General features: G+C 43.3%; 1 protein-coding gene and 2 long non-coding RNA genes across 6 annotated transcripts in view; 2 read left to right on the top strand and 1 right to left on the bottom strand.

The window, feature by feature from the left end:
* The window catches only part of ZBTB46 (zinc finger and BTB domain containing 46), a 54,455-nt gene extending 43,748 nt beyond the window's left edge, over positions 1-10,707 (top strand). For 2 of the 4 annotated variants that reach the window (XR_013839632.1, XR_013839633.1), the window contains 2 exons: positions 5,164-5,339; positions 7,492-7,632. Coding sequence is in view for 2 of the 4 variants with exons in the window: in XM_079979220.1 (XP_079835346.1) it covers positions 5,164-5,339; positions 7,492-7,884 (569 nt within the window). In the remaining 2 variants the exon portion in view is untranslated. Of the gene's footprint in view, positions 1-5,163; positions 5,340-7,491 lie in introns of all 4 variants that reach the window. The other 2 variants (XM_079979220.1, XM_079979219.1) reach the window with 1 other exon arrangement.
* LOC307218115 overlaps positions 1-17,651 on the top strand; it is a 281,127-nt gene that overhangs the window by 216,565 nt on the left and 46,911 nt on the right. The window lies entirely within an intron of this gene.
* Positions 9,075-15,667, bottom strand: LOC307218120. The gene is made up of 2 exons (XR_013839793.1): positions 11,890-15,667; positions 9,075-11,504 (listed from the first exon to the last, which is right to left on the bottom strand). It is a non-coding gene; the product is annotated as an uncharacterized lncRNA (long non-coding RNA).

The following is a 17,651-nucleotide window of genomic DNA, read 5'->3' as shown; positions in this document are numbered from 1 at the left end:
ATGGTCTGCTGTTGCGGAAACTGATTTGCTCAACTGGGCTGAAATTTAGTGGTTCCTGAGTGTATATAAATTAAGAAAAACCAAGCATCTACCTTTGAAAGGAAGTGTATGATCATTCAGTATTATTTTATTCAATTTACTTGAGATTTAACAGCCAAGGTGCTAAAAGCATCAGTTCTGCTCTCTCGCTCTCTATTTTGTAATCATGACTCTTTAGTTTCTACCTAGTTTAGTTTCACTTGTTTCCATCTGAAGCTTGTGGTGACTCACTTAATTTGAGAATTAGCAAATGGTCGGTTTAGGGGGAAATTTGACATTAAATGTGTTGCTCCTGTGAACTCACATCTCTCAGGTCCATGTTTGATGCTAATTAATGAACTTGTAGCCTACAGAGTTGGCATGAACAGTAACTACATCACCTTCATGACACATGGCACCTCTGTTCAAATATTATTTGAATAGAATGACACCATTGGGAGCATAAGATAAGAAAACATGAACATTAGTACAGTATTTGAAGTAGGTATATGCGCCAATCATGAAGGTGTTCCAATTGAAGATGGTCTCTGTATGACATTCAGTGTGTATTGTGTGTAGCAGCCTTGAGACTTTCCCATGGTGACTGTTCTCTGTTCCCCTGTTGTAACTGTTCATTCCTTAGTCTCCATACCTTTATCTTCATTCTTTCTTGCCTCCCTTCTTTTGCCAAGAAACTCCCACCTCTTGTAAGGTGGACAATTTGCAATTGTATGTGCAAATTTACATTCTTTGTATAAGTCTTTAATTGGGATTCCTTTTTGTAAAAGGAGGAATCATCAAAATGCATACAGTCTGCGTATTGATCACAATATTGTTAGTTTCTTCTGTGTAAAATGCATTTTTCCTCCCATTATCTGTAGTGTAATCATCCTATGGGCCGTGTCCAGAAAGTGGTGTTGGGGGATGAGTGTTCAGACCCCTGGGCTCTCACTTGTGGGGGTGTCTCAGGGTTCTGTCCTCTCCTTTTTAATATCTACATGAAGCCGCTGGGAGAGATCATCAGGGGGTTTGGGCTGGGTGTTCATCAGTATGCAGATGACATCCAGCTCTACCTCTCTTTTAAATCAGAACCAGTGAAGGCGGTGAATGTCCTGTGTGAGTGCCTGGAGGGGGTTGGAGGATGGATGGTGGCTAACAGTTTGGGGTTGAATCCTGACAAGACAGAAGTACTGTTTTGGGGGGACAGGGCACAGGTGGGTGTGGGGGTCTCCCTGGTCCTGAATAGGATAACTGCCCCTGAAAGACCAGGTGCACAGCCTGGGAGTCATTTTGGACTCCCAGCTGTCCATGGAGGTGCAGGTTAATTCTGTGTCCAGGGCAGCTGTCTACCAGCTCCATCAGGTACGCAGGCTGAGACCCTATCTGCCCATCAGATGTTCCATCAGATGTCAAGGAAATAAGCAGCTATCCTATTTTTAAAAGACACCTGAAGGCAGCCCTGTTTAGGGAAGTTTTTAATATTTAATGCTATATTGCTTTTAACACTCGATTGGGAGTTGCCCAGAGTGGCTGGGGAAACTAAGCCAGATGGGTGGGGAATAAATAATAAATAATTATTATTATTATTTTGTTTGCCACCTTGATTTTTCCTGCAGACTCCCAAACTTGGCCATTAGGACCCAAATCTTTGGTACTAGCAAAATTGGTTTCGTAAAATTTATCATTTTTATTTGTAAAAAAAAACTTACACTCTGCTCTTTGTCCTGTGACTCCAGGTTAAACCAATAATTTCATAAAGTAATAAATGTTAAGAACAAAATCATAAGTAACACAAATAATAGAATAAAATCAGCCTTTCACTTTCCTGAATTTAAGCGTCCCACTACCTTAAAAAGCCTGATGAAAAGACAAGTCTTCAGCTGGTGCATAAAGCTGGATAATATTGGTTCCAACTAAATCTCTAGAGGGGAGCATGTTCCCCTGCAGGGGTGCTATTATGGAGAAGGCCAACTGGGTTTAATCAAGGTTTACCATCGCGATTTAGTATGTGATATTTTAAGATAAAGCAGTACAGAAGAGAGTGAATATTTAGATAAAAAGAATATTGTGATATCTTAAATACTAATAAATTTATTATGGCATCATGCCATGATAAAATTTTTAGTCTTTAAGGACTTTGTTGTTTTTGCTGTTGCAGACTTACATGGCTATCCCTCTGGAAGTTGTTAATTTAAATAGATTATTACCTTTCAATAAATAAGATCCAAGCTGCTGTTTTCACCTGTTTAGTTAGTGCATATTCCACCTCCAACCTTATTTGGAGGGGGAAGCATTTACCCAGCTGCTCTGTAGAGTCTGTTGGCAAATTAGACCCCGGGGCTCTCGTTACTGCAGTTTCCCTAGAGTCTATCTGAGTGCTCATCTCCTCTCAAAGCAGGACAACAAGGAGAAGCACTACTGATAGTCCAAAAAATTATGTCAATATTCAAAAAGTCACAAAGGGGAGTACTACAATGCCAATATTTAATTGGGATTGTGAGCTATATTGTGTATAGAAAAAGTAATTTAACACAAGATATTGTTTGCTGTTGCTGGTACGCTCTCTCCGTTTGCAGCAGTGAAAATGATTTATAGGTGGCTGCTGTTAGATAAGTGTGCAACTCTTTTCTTGTTTTTTGGTCAACGTGTGATTCTGCATTTGAAAGGTTAATAGCGATGTTACCCCACAAGCGCCACTTCACTTTGGGGCTAGTCCAGGATTATAAAATGAGGTCCCGCATGCAGTCGTCAGTGTGTTGCATTTACGGTTCACTGGCTCACAGCAAGTTATTTCTGGCCTGATTCCAAGCATCAGGTTATTGTTGCTAAGGTGAGATCTGCCTGAACACCAGACACCTGCACATAGGACAAGTAACAGAGGATGTGCTTTAGAAAATAGTTACTTCTTTTTCTTGGTGTTTCATCAGACCTTGGAGATACAGTACTGGCAATCTTCAGCTACAGCAAAGTATTTGACAGTCCCACCAGAAAAACCTTTCTGATGAAGCTACTTCTTGTTTCTGCACTGACACGCTGATAGCTGTATGGGTCTTTCTAACCAGTACAAAGGTGTTGCAGCTTAAATCAGTACATTTGCTTGTACAGAATTTCAGACCTTGATACTATCCTGTCCTAATAGGAAGCATCTGCTGTTGAGATTTTTTTGCTAATTCCCCTGCTGTTGAGAATTTTTTGCTAATTCCCGCTATTGGGTGTTAGTACACACCACAGCAAAATATTATTGGGTATATGCTTACTTGATTCTTGGAACTGGCCAGGCTTTCTGGGCTTCACTATAGCCTAGCATGCACTGAGAGGGCAACCCTAGGCTAGAACATACCCAGTATTTTTCCATGGTTACAGGGGAATATTAGTACTGTAATGTAGGTAAAGATTGATTCGGGTGGTTCCCCCCCCCCAGGGAAATTCATCTGCTTCCACTGGCATTTATTCCTATTTTTAAAAACAGAATACCCTCTCTTTGAATTAGTGTCTCTCCCTGGTAAATCTTGGAAGCTTATTGGGGTTCCCAATATATTGTGTTATGAAACTGTGCAGATTGATTGAGATGAATCTCTGTGGCACAATGGGTCAGTGCACCTGGCTGTTAACCATAATGTTGGTGGTTGGAGCCCACCCAGAGACAGTGCTCGAAACCTACATTGTTCTAGGTGCATTTTGCGGCCGGGAATTTCATTAGTGCAAGCAGTTTCTGAGCTCTGGGCACAGTACTGTGCCTAAGATTTCAGATTCAAACTGCAGAGTAGAAAGAAAGGAGGACCTTTTTCTCCTCCCTACTTCCAGCTACTCTCTGAAGACTAGAAAAGAGACCCTCTTAAGAATATTAGGGGAGTGGGCTGGGGAAAGACTATACCATGTGAAAAATGAACATACTATTTTAGCTGCAGTTCATTCATTTTCAGCTTTGTATTTTTGTTATAAAAAACCGCGCTTAGACATTCCATTGTTGTGCCCATAACCTAGGTTTAAGGTGCCATTTAGCTCCTAGCTTTCATATCTCAGTTTCTAACGCTGCCCAAGGATGCTTGTGGACAGGATTCCTGTATTGCAGGGGGTTGGACTAGATCATCCTTGGGATCCCTTCCAACTCTTCCTTTCTATGATTCTGTGAGTACCATATTTGTGAGAGCCTTCCTGTACCCATGAAATAAAAGGTAAAGGGAGGTAAAGGGACCCCTGACCATTAGGTCCAGTCGTGACCAACTCTGGGGTTGCGGCGCTCATCTCGCTTTATTGGTTGAGGGAGCCAGCGTTTGTCCACAGACAGCTTCCAGGTCACGTGGCCAGCATGACTAAGCCGCTTCTGGTGAACCAGAGCAGTGCACAGAAACGCCGTTTACCTTCCCGCCGGAGCAGTACCTATTTATCTACTTGCACTTTGATGTGCTTTCGAACTGCAAAGTTGGCAGGAGCAGGGACCAAGCAATGGGAGCTCACCCCGTCACGGGGATTCGAACCGCCGACCTTCTGATCGGCAAGTCCTAGGCTCTGTGGTTTAACGCACAGCGACACCCGCGACCCATACCCATGAAATACACACCCATTAAACAGAAGAGCACAGCTTGTCTTTATAAGAGTTGGCCAACTTTCCATGAGGAAAGACAATGAACCTTAACTTAGTGTTAGTCTATTTATAAAGGGTTACGTCTCTATAAGAACACTTCAGTGGTATACAACAACAAAAGGAGCAACAATTAAGATGCCCAGTGCATACTTCCTGCTCTGTCACATCGTTCTGTTCCACGTGGAGCAGTTTTTCTGTGATTCATCATTGTGATAGTTGTATCTGTCTTTATAATTGTATATTTTATTGTTGTAACCCACCATGGGACATTATGGTGAAGGGTGGGTAAGAAATCTTATAAATTAAAAAGTAAATGGAATTCTAGTTAAATATGGGAATGGGCCTATAAATATGGGAATGGCGTGTATGTAAGGTTACAGCAAGAATACTAAAAACCCTACTACAAAAGAAGTTTCTGAAGCTTTGCCCTTGGTGCCCTTGATTCCCATTAGAACAGAGCTTTTCTATTGGTCTGTTGGATAAGCAGTTAGTTGTGTGTCTGCTGAAGAACAGAACTGTGCTAGAGTTGTAACCTGCGCTGTGTTGTGTTTCTCTTCCAGTAAACGAATTCACAGTGATCAGAAAGAAGTTCAAATGCCCCTACTGCAGTTTCTCAGCCATGCACCAGTGTATCCTGAAGAGGCATATGCGATCCCACACTGGAGAGCGACCCTATCCTTGTGAAATTTGTGGGAAGAAATTCACCCGCCGGGAGCACATGAAACGGCATACCTTGGTAAGTTTGGCGCCTTTGGAGTTGCTCCGAAGGGCAGGGGGCAGCTGGAAAACGCAGGAGTGGTTTGTAATTGAGAACATGAAAGGTGGTGTTTTATGTGCCCATGTTCCTTTGTCTGTCTGTGAAAGGAAGAGAAAGTGAAAGTGAACTTTCAAGGCTTTGTTCCTCCCATTTTGTGGACATTGCATGGAAAGAAGGAATCAGCTGCTTGCTTAGAACCATATGGTTCTAAGGAAGAAGACATGTTTTAATTCAGGGAGATGGGATGGGTCAGTTGACACTGGGTCTCTTACAACAATTCTGTGTTTGGACACTGTCCATATGAAAGAGTTTGATACCAGTCGTAGAAATGTAAGCCAGATCTTTCTTGTTGCATTGCTGCTATGCTTGTTAACCCTTGAGCCAAGTGCATGATGCATTTTCTCACTATGAGGTGTCTTGAAGGGAGGCGTATGTATATGCCGTCCTGCTTTTTCTTATGGGCTGTTGGGCCTAAGAAATTGTCATGACAGATGACAGTGATGTTTGTTAAAAGTCTGTAAGGATGTAAAGAAACATCATTATCAAGCTACATATCGAGGCTGCATGCTCTGGAGCATCCATATATTCTAAAAAACAAGAAGGCAACTTCATATATTTCTGTGTGGACCTTATTCTTGCTCTTAATGTATTTCAATGATGTGTGCTCCTGCCCCTCCCACAGCTGAACCGCACATCTCCTGTGTTAGAACTAGCAGTTAACACACTCACACACCCACTCTGGAATCCCTCTGGCTTTTGCTCTCTCCCTCCGGCACTGATGGCAGTTCCCTGACACTGGTCTTTAAACATTTTTTACACCTTTTTGGTAGGAGGATTGAAGGATAGAAGCCATGTACTTGAGTAACTAAGCTTTTGGTTGTGAAGGGAAGATACCTACTTCCTTCTGTGTAGTGTCCAAAATGTACATCAGCCCGTACTTTCTGCAGACAACCTGTCTTTCTCTCAGCTGCCTCCTGATAGGACTTTCTTTTCCCCTTTGAGGGGAAAGTATGTTATATAGTCAGCTGATACACCTCTGGCTGCCTAAGGCAGGTGCGAATCCTGCGTCTTAGTTTGCCAAATGGCGGCATTTATAGACAAGATGGGCAGCTAGCCTGCACTGCTGAAGCAGCAATATTGAAGGGGCTCCTGTTATCTGTTGCCATAGTACCCAAAACCCCACTGCCTTCTCCTTCCTTCCGTGAATGCTTGTCCATTCGGATGAGTGCCCAGCCATCTGGTCGTGGGACTGGTTGCTCCCTGAGATGCCCCTTGATTTGCATCCTTTGGGCTGGAGTTAGTCATATGCCACTCAGTAGCCCCAGAGCTTCATCCAGTTACTCTTTCTTTCTTTCTTTCTTTCTTTCTTTCTTTCTTTCTTTCTTTCTTTCTTCTCTCTCCCTCCCTCCAAGGCCTGTTCTTCTTTAAACTGTAGTTTGTTGCTACATGGTACCAGAGAAGGGGAGGAACCCTGCACAAGGAACAAATGTGGACTTCTTGCACTGTTTTATTTGTGTCGTTTCAAATGTTATTTTATTTAATTTGTAGGTTGCCTTGCCTTACGAGGCTCAGGGCAAATAATAACCATTACATTTGAAAACAAAATACAACTAAAATAATCTCTCCTAGTTTAACCCTAGACACTAAATCCTAGCTCAGAACAAACATTGATATGGTACTTCTTCAAGATTATAAAATCAAACCTCCATTTTTTTAATCACTTTTGGCAGTATGTAAGTGATGACTATAAAGGGGCACACAGACAGGAGATTGTCCATTTTGAATTTTTGTTGTGAACCTTCCAGTGTTAAAAGGAGCATTGACTGGCCTTCCTAATCTGTGCAATGGTAACTAAAATATAGCTTCTGAAACTCATAGCCTTGTTAAGAGGCAACACAGTGGCATGTTCTGCTTTTATGCTTTTGAGGTTTCCTGCATCTATTCCTGATTGCTGGCAGATGAAATCATATTAGAAAAAAATGAAGAAATTAGAGACAGCTGCTTTAAAAAGAAAAACAAAAAACTTCACTAGTTGTTGCAATGTGATCTAGCTGCACTTGCACCATAAAGTCTCTTACTTGCAGACCCACCTGCCTTAACTTTGTCTTTCCTCCCTGCTCCCCTTATCAAGGTCCACAGCAAAGACAAAAAATACGTCTGCAAAGTGTGCAACCGAGTGTTTATGTCTGCAGCCAGCGTGGGGATTAAGCACGGTTCCCGCCGCCATGGCATTTGCACAGATTGTTCTGGCCAAGGCATGGCCAGCCACTTGGATGCCAGCGGAGGAGATGGCTCCCCTGACGAATTGTACGGCACAGAAGAAGGCCCATATATGGAAGATCCTGACGACCTCAAAGCAGAAGGAGATGAAGACATGGGGGGTGACGATGACATAAAATGGAAAGATGACATAGAAATTTCACAAGACGACGTGATTTTGGAAGATGACAAAGATGACATTGACTCTCCACAGGAGAATGAAAACTCTGAGGATACCGACAAGGATTTCACTTGGATTTCTTAGGGATTTTTGTTCTGCTCAATCTGTTTGGGATGGGGCAGGGAAGAGGAAGGTTGCGTTGGGAAAGCTCAAGTAGTCTTGCTAATGTCCTTGTGTACAAAAATGTCTTGTGTGTGGAGCATTTTTTTCCCTCAAGCAAACAAGCTCTTTATTTGTTCCCTCCAGATACTGTATCAGCAAACATTTCCCCTGAAACATTTCCACTTTCTTGCCTGTTGTCCTTCACATGCTCCTGAAATGCTTAGAATCATGTCCTTGTCTTTCAGTGAGAGCCAACCACATTGTATGCAGGCTCCATGGAGCTTCCCCCCTCAAATTTTCCTCTACCTTCAGCTTGAAATATGGAGGACTCTTACTTCTCAAACAGTAATTACCAAAACATTTTGAAACAACTCTGCTTCCAGCAGCCAGGGATTCGTGACAAGCTTACCCATGGTAAAGTCCGGGACGCGGGTGGTGCTGTGGTCTAAACCCCTGAGCCTCTTGGGCTTGCCGATTGGAACAAGCGTCCCCAACCTGCGGCCCTCCAGATGTTTTGGCCTACAACTCCCATGATCCCTAGCTAACAGGACCAGTGGTCAGGGATGATGGGAACTGTAGTCCAAAACATCTGGAGGGCCAAAGGTTGGGGATGCCTGGATTGCAAGGTCCGTGGTTCGAATTCCTGCAACGGGGTGACCTCCTGTTGCTCTGTCCCAGCTCCTGCCAACCTAGCAGTTGGAAAGCATGCTGGTGCAAGTAGATAAATAGGTACCACTGCGGCAGGAAGGCAAACGGCATTTCCGTGCTCTCTGGTTTCCGTCACAGTGTTCCACTGTGCCAGAAGTGGTTTAGTCATGCTGGCCACATGACCCGGAAAGCTGTCTGCGGACATACGGCGGCTCCCTTGGCCTGAAAGTGAGATGAGCACCGCAATCCCATACGCCTTTGACTGGACTTAACCGTCCAGGGGTCCTTTACCTTTTTTTACCTTCCCCATGGTAAACAGAGCAGTGTGAGCATTTCAGGACTTTTCCCTTTAATAATGCAACTCTTTCAGTAAGCCAGAGAGATCAATAGCCTTTCAGGTCTATAGTTTTCACTAGAACTGGGACACTTGCCCTCAGGTCAGTTGAGCAAAGGATTCAGTTGCCCATTGGCATTTGTAATATAAAGATACCCTCCTCTGAGGTTTGATTTGTGATGCTATATGATGCAGGGATATTTGCTGCAAAAGTGTCCCCTAGTGGCCAAGTCTTATAAATGCACTTTTCTTCTGGTGTGGCTGTCTTTCTCTCTTGTTCAGTGACATATGGCAATATTCAGCGTACCACCTTCTTTGCCAAGTTCTGCCAAGCTCTGTTAGGACATACCCATGTGGGGTATTTTTTGTCAGATCTTGGACGCATTAATTTTTCGCGGCAAGTGTACCAATCCCTGCTATCATACACGTTTGTGTCATAGTTCCCTCAGAAGAATCAGGGATTGCTCTGCCAGGTGGAAAGGTAAATTGTCTATCACCAGTGGCAGAACTCTGGGTGCCAGTAAGGACAGCAGAGTGGGAAATAGGAGGTGTGCCACAATGCCCCCAGAAGTTACCCTGTGTCCGCCTCATTTGAAATTGAGAGGAACTGCACAAGAAATATGAAAGACTGAGGTGAGCATTGAAAAGGGCAGATTTCAGATTTCTTTGGCAGCCCGAGAGAATGGCACAAACTCCCCAAATGACCTGAGTTCTTCCTTCTTTGGCTACTGCTTCTGTGCTTCAGGTGTAATGCCAGACAGTTCGTCATGGGTGCATCTATGTCCCTGAATCTGGAAAAGCGGACTATGTATTTAAGCATCTATGCAGATCTTCCGCATCTTGTCTACCGGTTGTGGCCGCAGGCTTGTACGCTGCAGCACCCACAGAGAAGTGTCTAGGGTCATGATCCTAAGAACTAGCGAGTTGTATATTTCATGGTTGGCTACTGCTGCTTTTCTGGTGCAGCCTTGAAATAGTAAACTGGCCTGTACATTTTATCTTTGGAACAGATTTTTATGCAGAATAATGTGATTGTGCTTGAAACCGGCCACAGGAAGCAGCCTTCAGAGCAAGGAAATTGAATATTAAAGGTGCTATTATTGTTGTGTTTTTTTTTTGTGCAGCAAGGACAACAGGCTTCTGAGATTGTGCACAGATGATCATTTCTAAAGAGCAATGGAAGTGTCTTCTGTTCACTGGAGGGGCAAAATCTTAACTAATGCCTAACATTTACTTCCAATTGCAGCTACTTCTCCATATAAGACAATGAAGGGCATGGGACCGACTAGATCAGAATGAAAAAGCACCTGGTTTTCATCAGTTAACTCCCATATGAAACCTTGAATAGCAGGCCATTGCTGTGAAAGACAGGGAGCAGATTCCACTTCCTGTTTTTTATTTTTACTTTTTCTTGTAAAGAGAGTGTATAAGCATATTATTTAATGTATATATATATTAAAACACACACATTGCAATTGATTTCAGAACTGTTCCACGGATGATCACTAGTGTTCCTTGTCATGGGCACTATCACACTAGGTGCTAAGGAAGGTCACACGCCTTATGGCAGCAGTTGTCAATCATGCTGCTTAGTGCTCATTTTGGCCTTCAAACATACACTTCTTGAAGTACTACAGAAATCTGCAAACATATTCATAGAGAATTTTTTTTTAAAGGAATAACAAAAAAAAAATAGCTGGACAGCAATTGCTAAGCCTGCACAGTATAGCTTCAAATTGTCTGCAGGGCTATCATCTGTACACAGCCTGAGGACAGAGCTTGCAAAAAATAATAGTCCCAAAACAAAGCCCTGCTACCATGCATGTTTCTCCTCTGGAAGAAAATCAAAGCCAGTTTTTCTGAATCCAAAGAAGACAAACCCCATTGGTGACAACCTTTCGATGTTAAAATGCCTTTCACTGAAGATACTTACCCTTCACTGAAATGTTTAATGCAAGAATTTCCATCTGGTCTTGCACTAATGAACAGCTTCCTTTAAAGAGCTTTGCTGGTGTAAACCACACCATTTCATTGACACTTGTTTCAGTGCTTTATTAATGGGTCATATCACTGTGTTAATGTTTCAGCTTCCTTTGCTTGGATAAATCTCAGGCTAATAAAGAGAACTGAGAGGGGAATTCACTCATTTTATTTTTCTATGCACTTCTTTTCTTCCTCTCCATCCGTTGTCACTCCCCACCATTTCGCAAGACCACATTCACTGGTGTCTTTTAGGCTGTCTTGCTGAAGTTACTCCATGTTCTTAGTGCTTAACTAGCTCAAAGAAAAGTTTTATTATGTGAATGTGGATTGCTCTGCTGCTAGACAAGGGTACAGAATTGTTTTTATTTAGCCAGGGAAACATGGCCAATAACCAAATACTTTAATATTCTCAAGGGAGGTTGCAGGGCAGGGGCTAGAATCCAAGACTCTTCTTGCATTTGAGCTTATTCTATTTCAACTGGAAGACAAATGTTTTAATACTGGACTTTCATAAACACGTTTCTAAACGCCGTAGAAAACAAGCTATGCACAATGGAGGCCTTGGCTGTCCAAATGACAGAATCCCAATGGATTAATAGCAGTTCTAGAAAATGCTGGAGATTTGAGTTCCTCTTGACTCCCTTTAAATGGGACGCAGGTGGCGCTGTGGGTTAAAGCCTCAGCGCCTAGGGCTTGCCGATCGAAAGGTCGGCAGTTCGAATCCCTGCGGCGGGGTGCGCTCCCGCTGCTCGGTCCCAGCGCCTGCCAACCTAGCAGTTCGAAAGCACCTCCGGGTGCAAGTAGATAAATAGGGACCGCTTACCAGCGGGAAGGTAAACGGTGTTTCCGTGTGTGGCTCTGGCTCTGGCTCTGGCCAGAGCAGCAATGTCACGCTGGCCACGTGACCCGGAAGTGTCTCCGGACAGCGCTGGCCCCTGGCCTCTTAAGTGAGATGGGCGCACAACCCCAGAGTCTGTCAAGTCTGGCCCGTACGGGCAGGGGTACCTTTACCTTTACCTGACTCCCTTTTCATTGCCATCATCTTGTATGGAACCAAGGACATCAGGATTTGAGGAGTCCTAGTGTTTGGCATGAATAAAGTTTTTTTGTTTGGGGGGCACACTCCTGAATTTAAGACATTCCATTTTCCTCCCACCTTGACTTGACAGTTGGATTTCACACACAAACCAACCCTTGCTGGCCATATCTGCAAAGTGATTCCCTGTGTACTCAGTTTGGCTTGTTAGTACTTAAAGCAAAAGTGCAGGAAAACCTCCATGGAAGTAATTTTCACTTTTTCTTGAACCTTCCTGGCTCCTACCTTGGGAACTTTGGTTATGTAGACTGCCAATTCCATGTTGCTGTCTTTATTGGTTCATATGTGGTGTGATGATAGAATAGGGACAAAGGACCTTCATACATGGTGCATCATCTTCTTCGGCAATCACTCGTAGCCGAGTAAGATTGTCTTCCATAAACACGTTTTTAACAATGAGTCCGTGACTGTGGAGGCCAATTCTGGATCCACACGTTCTTCCACAGTGATGGTGCATCTATACCTAGATGATTCTCTAAAACACTAGGGAGTTATGAAAGCACCACTCACCCTGAATTGACTTTCCGTGTTGCCTTTCCCTCTTCTTTGTTAAACTTGATTTTGTATTCATTTTCCTCCTCCCCCCAGTGCTTGCTTTATTTAAAATGGTTTTCTTTCTCTCTTTAAATAGAAGCCACTTGTCTTTTATGCATTTTATTAGTGTCATTTCTGTGCTATTTTGACTAAGTGGAAGCAACGAGACGCATGAAAAGTGAATGTTTCAGCTTTCTCAGTGATAATATTGCAGATGTACACTGTGTTGTGATCTCAGAAAAACTGCAAAGATCTTGGGAACTTCTTTTAAACAAGGTTTTCAAGAAGCTTGAGCAGTTTTGGGTTCTCGTACAAGTTTGGTTCACTTCACTAGGTTTTGCTCAGGATCCGTTCCTGATGGTCTGTGCCCTCTTCTGTTGCTTTGCTAGTCAAGGAGTGTTATCTGGAAGTGGACAGTGTCTCCAACCCTGCAGGTAGGCACTTAATTTTGATTACTCAAATGGGTGTCTGCTGTGTGCTAGTCTTTAAACAAAGCCTACATGGCTTGTGATTCACCAAACCACATTTCTGCACTCACCTGTAGGCTGCTAGAACAGGATCAAGGTCATGCTGGGCTGCTTTCATGCTGGGTAGGTGTGATTAAACATCAGAGAAGACCTTTCTGAGGGAAAGAGCTGTTTGACAGCACAACAGACCCCTGCAGAAGGTGGTGGACTCTCCTTCCCTGGAGGCAATCCATCGGGGATGCTTTCGTTGAGATCCCTGCATTTCAGGGGGTTGGACTAGATGACCCTCAGAATCCATTCCAATTCTACGATTCTATGAATTAGATCAGTGCTTTGTTTTGCCAAGAAAATACAGCAAACCCATTTGGGGTCTAGCAACCACTGTAAACTGTGAAGATGCTGGCAAGGCTGCAAAGTATCAGCTGATCGGAGATGATTGATAGGTTTAGTGGTGTCTCTTAGACTGCCTATGGCAGGCATGGCCAAACTCTGGCCCTCCAGGTGTTTGGGGACTACAATTCCCATCATCCCCGACCACTGGTCCTGTTAGCAAGGGATGATGGGAGTTGTAGTCCCAAAACATCTGGAGGGCCAAGTTTAGCCATGCCTGGCCTATAGCGCAGGCATAGGCAAACTCCGGCCCTCCGGATGTTTTTGGGACTACAATTCCCATCATCCCTGGCCACTGGACCTGTTAGCTAGGGGTGATGGGAATTGTAGTTCCAAACATCTGGAGGGCCGGCGTTTGCCTATGACCGCTATAGAGGATGTGACTCAGATGAGGTGATTGGCTGCAGTTACTTTTCTATGGTCTTTCCCCCACATTAGACTTTGGTAGGTTTGTGACTTAGAAGCTGTAAAGCAGCTATAAAGATTTTGCACCCTAGTATTAGAAATCAATTTCATTGATTTTAAGCATTTCATATGCATTTAAGATTCTGTGGTAAGCACGTTGCAATTAAGAATCTGAGCAGTGTTGCAATATATATATATATATTGTTTTAACCATATTGAGCTCCTAATCATTTCATCTTCCTGTTATTATTTTGCTTGTACCTTTTTTAATTGATTCATGCTGCTTTGATCACGATGTTGAGCTGGTCGGTGTGTTGTCCACTGAGTCCAGCATTGTTTCTTTGACTGGCAGCAGCCCTCCAAGACCACAGGCAGCAGTTTTCCCTTTGGCTCTGTTTAACTAGCATTACCAGGAATTGAACTCAGGACTTTTGCAAGCAAAAAATATGCAACTACCAGGAGGGAGGAGTGGCATTTTCCCTGACGAATCATAATCCTGAGATTCCAAGTTTCATTTTCTAAGAACAATAAGTTTCTAGCATTTATAGAACCTGAGCTATGAAACAAAACATGCATTCAGGGTGCTCTGCTCATTTTAAGATGTTTTAAGGAGTTTTGTGTTACCAAAAAAGAAGAAATGGAATTGTTCTGCGCACATGTGTATTTTAATCAGGGATTAACTTCCTTGTAGAATGCTGCCCTGCATTTCAAAGAGGCTTGTGCAGGAGAACATCCCCCTACAGCAGGGGGAACAAAAAGGTCTTTGGGCTCTTCTCATCTCAGGCCATTGATCGTACAACTCAATGGGTAGTGTAATTTCTGCAGGCTGGGTAACATGAATTTTTATCTATTTTTGGGTTTATACCCGGAAGCTCTCCTGCATACATGTGTCTGAATTAAATTCAGTTATTCAGGAGTGTGACTCACATCCTTCTTAATGAGGTAAGCACAGGGGAGATGCCCAAAATTAGTATGTTTTGATTCTCTATGAATATGGCATATCTGGCCAAAAAGCTTGGCTACCTTTGGATAAGGCTTTTCACAATCGGGCTTATGCTTCCAATGTTACACATCTCTCCCCCCCCCCCACCACCACTTTTAAGTAAAAAGAGAGAAGCTCTAATAAAAAAGTTCAGTAACTGGAAACTTTGCAATATGATTGAAGATAACCTACTTTTAGTTCATTCTGTGACATGTGCAACTCTTAAGCCATACTGAACTGGGTTTTTATTTTATTTTTTAAGGTTCTCTGTCGTATGGTTTGAATTTCTGCCTTATTTTAAAAGAATTCCTTCATAGTAAGGGATGTCATGTGTGTGTATGTGTGGGGGTGTGCTTTCATATATATAAATATAAATATATTTATTTTTCAGCGTGCTTAAACCTGTCTACTAAAATGTAAGTAAAGCAAACAAAAGAGGGCAGTGTTTGAACATTGTTGATTATTTTTTTTGCTGGGAATATTCTATACTATACTGACTTTATATATTATTATAAACCTGTGTTTGTATTGCCGATGTTTAATATTTTGAGGGTGGGATATGGGGAGATTTTAGGACCCAGAAGTCAGTTGGGAAAAGCGTGTGTGTTTGTACTGATTTTCTGTCATTGTAGTTCAGGTAACTATGACCTTATTTTCTAGATGATCTCACACTTTCCTGTCTGTCTAGGTGAGTGCCAGAGGTCTGCCAAGCCGATTATATTTACTTTGTCATGAGATTAACTTAGACATACTTGCAAAAATCAGTCTGTTTCAATAAACTGGGATATTGCTGCTAAAAGTATCGGTTTCTATTTTTAAGTTTCAACACACTTCTTACAATTTCCTGTTCTTAACCTGAGCTATTTGCAGATAGGGCAGGTGGAGTGTATGGGGACCTACTCCTATAGCAGAAAAAAATGTGGTGTGTGTGATCAAAATGAATACCGTATTTTTTGCTCTATTGGACACACCGGCCACAGGACGCACCTAGTTTTTAGAGGGGGAAATCAAGGCTGGAGAGGCGCGCAAGGCTAAAGAGGAAGCCAGGGCAGCGAGCGGGATGGATCGCGCTCGCTGCCCTGGCTTCCTCTTTAGCCTTGCGCAGCCTCCCCCTGGCTGGAGAGGTTGCGCAAGGCTTTTCTAGAGGGAGAAGGGACTGACTGGCTGTCAGTCCCTTCTCCCTCCTGGGGAAAAGCCCGCAAGAGCCGCGCGAAGGTTGTGTGTGGCTCTCGGGGGCTTTTCCATCCTGCCTCCCCCTGCATTCGCTCCATAGGATGCACAGACTTTTCCCCTTAGTTTTTAAGACGGGAAAAAGTGCGTCCTATGGAGCGAAAAATACGGTACTTGATTCCCCTGCAAGCCCCAAAACTGACAGATGGAGGTGTGCACATACATTTCCCCTCCTACTGTCAACAGAGAGAAGCCTGCAGCCATGATCCCTTGACCACTTGGTTCTTGAGCTCATGGTGACCAACCAAAAAAAGGGGATCTTAGTGTCATAGTGGGTAACTCAGTGAACATGTTGCAGCAGCTGTGAAAAATGTGAATTCCGTCTTACAAGTCATTTGGAAAAGGGGTGGAAATACAACCTGCAATATCAACATAGTCGTATGCCATGTAGATTTGTGGAAAATGGGAAAACTGCTGTACGATTTAGCAGTCTCCGACACATTTGATATGCACAGCAAAATATGTATCTGGAGCTAGATCATGTTCAAAGGGATCCAAAGTGATTTAATAAATACAGTGGTGCCTCGCAAGACGAAATTAATCCGTTCCGCGAGTCTCTTTGTCTAGCAGTTTTTTTGTCTTGCGAAGCAAGCCCATTGACGGATTAGCGGATTAGCGCTATTAGCGGCTTTTAGCGGCTTATCGGCTTAGCGAATAAGCAGATAAGCGGCTTAGAAAAGGGGGGGGGGAGGAAAAAAAACCCGCAGGAACTCGCAAGACATTTTCGTCTTGCGAAGCAAGCCCATAGGAAATTCGTTTTGCGAAGCACCTCCAAAACGGAAAACCCTTTCGTCTTGCAGGGCACCACTGTACAGAGACCCAATAGCTTGAAGTCTCTTTAAGTATTAGAATCCCCCTTTTCTACCCTGGCTGTTGGGGAGAATTTGGTTTGAAAACTCATATGCAGCACTGAAAACATGGGTGTAACAGTGCTATTCCCTGCCCAGTGCTGAACGTCCACAACCCTGTCTTGGCATGATTCAGCACTGAGAGCTGTGCCCATGAAGTTGCTTACCATAGCTTCCCTCCCTGCACAAGGAATCAAACATGGCTGTGAAATATAGTCAATACAGGGTGTGAGGGAGAGACCCATTGTGGGATATTTCCAGTGTATTTTGCTTTGTAAGCTGTTGGGGGAGGGGGTTGAACTTGACAAAAAGCAGCCTGCTGATTATGAAGGATTTGTAAAGCATTTTCTTCCACTTCCTTAGAAATAACTCAAAAATATTTTAACAGTAAGGCATTTATCTGATTTTTAAAAATATGACCCCACCACCACCACCCTAGGTATAAAGGAGGATACATGACGCTTTCATTCTACTAGCCTTATTTTAGAAGGCTGAACCTAATTTCAGAAGGCTTGACTGCACCAAGGTTTCAGTAAGAGAGTGCAATGTAGGCCTAGCTATCCTATACTACTGGAATAGATGCCCCCCCCCCCAAAAAAAACCTATATAGAAAAGTGTCAGGGAGAAAGCTAGAACACTTGTTCCTGATGTGCTAGCTTTCTATGTGCAGGGAGCACTGTTGACCCAGAGGAGCAGCTCATCATTCCCATACTCCTAAAACAGTTCTAGTACATGTTTACGTCAGAGAAGTGCACTAATCCACTGTCAATTACCAACTCCCCGACTGTATGCACACAGCCCTTCTGTCTGCTTCCAGATGCACATCTAACCC

The sequence above is a fragment of the Podarcis cretensis genome (assembly GCF_951804945.1).
Source record: "Podarcis cretensis genome assembly, chromosome: 6".
Taxonomy (NCBI): domain Eukaryota; kingdom Metazoa; phylum Chordata; class Lepidosauria; order Squamata; family Lacertidae; genus Podarcis; species Podarcis cretensis.
Note: the sequence above shows the minus strand (reverse complement) of the source record. Positions and strands in the feature narration are given on the sequence as shown.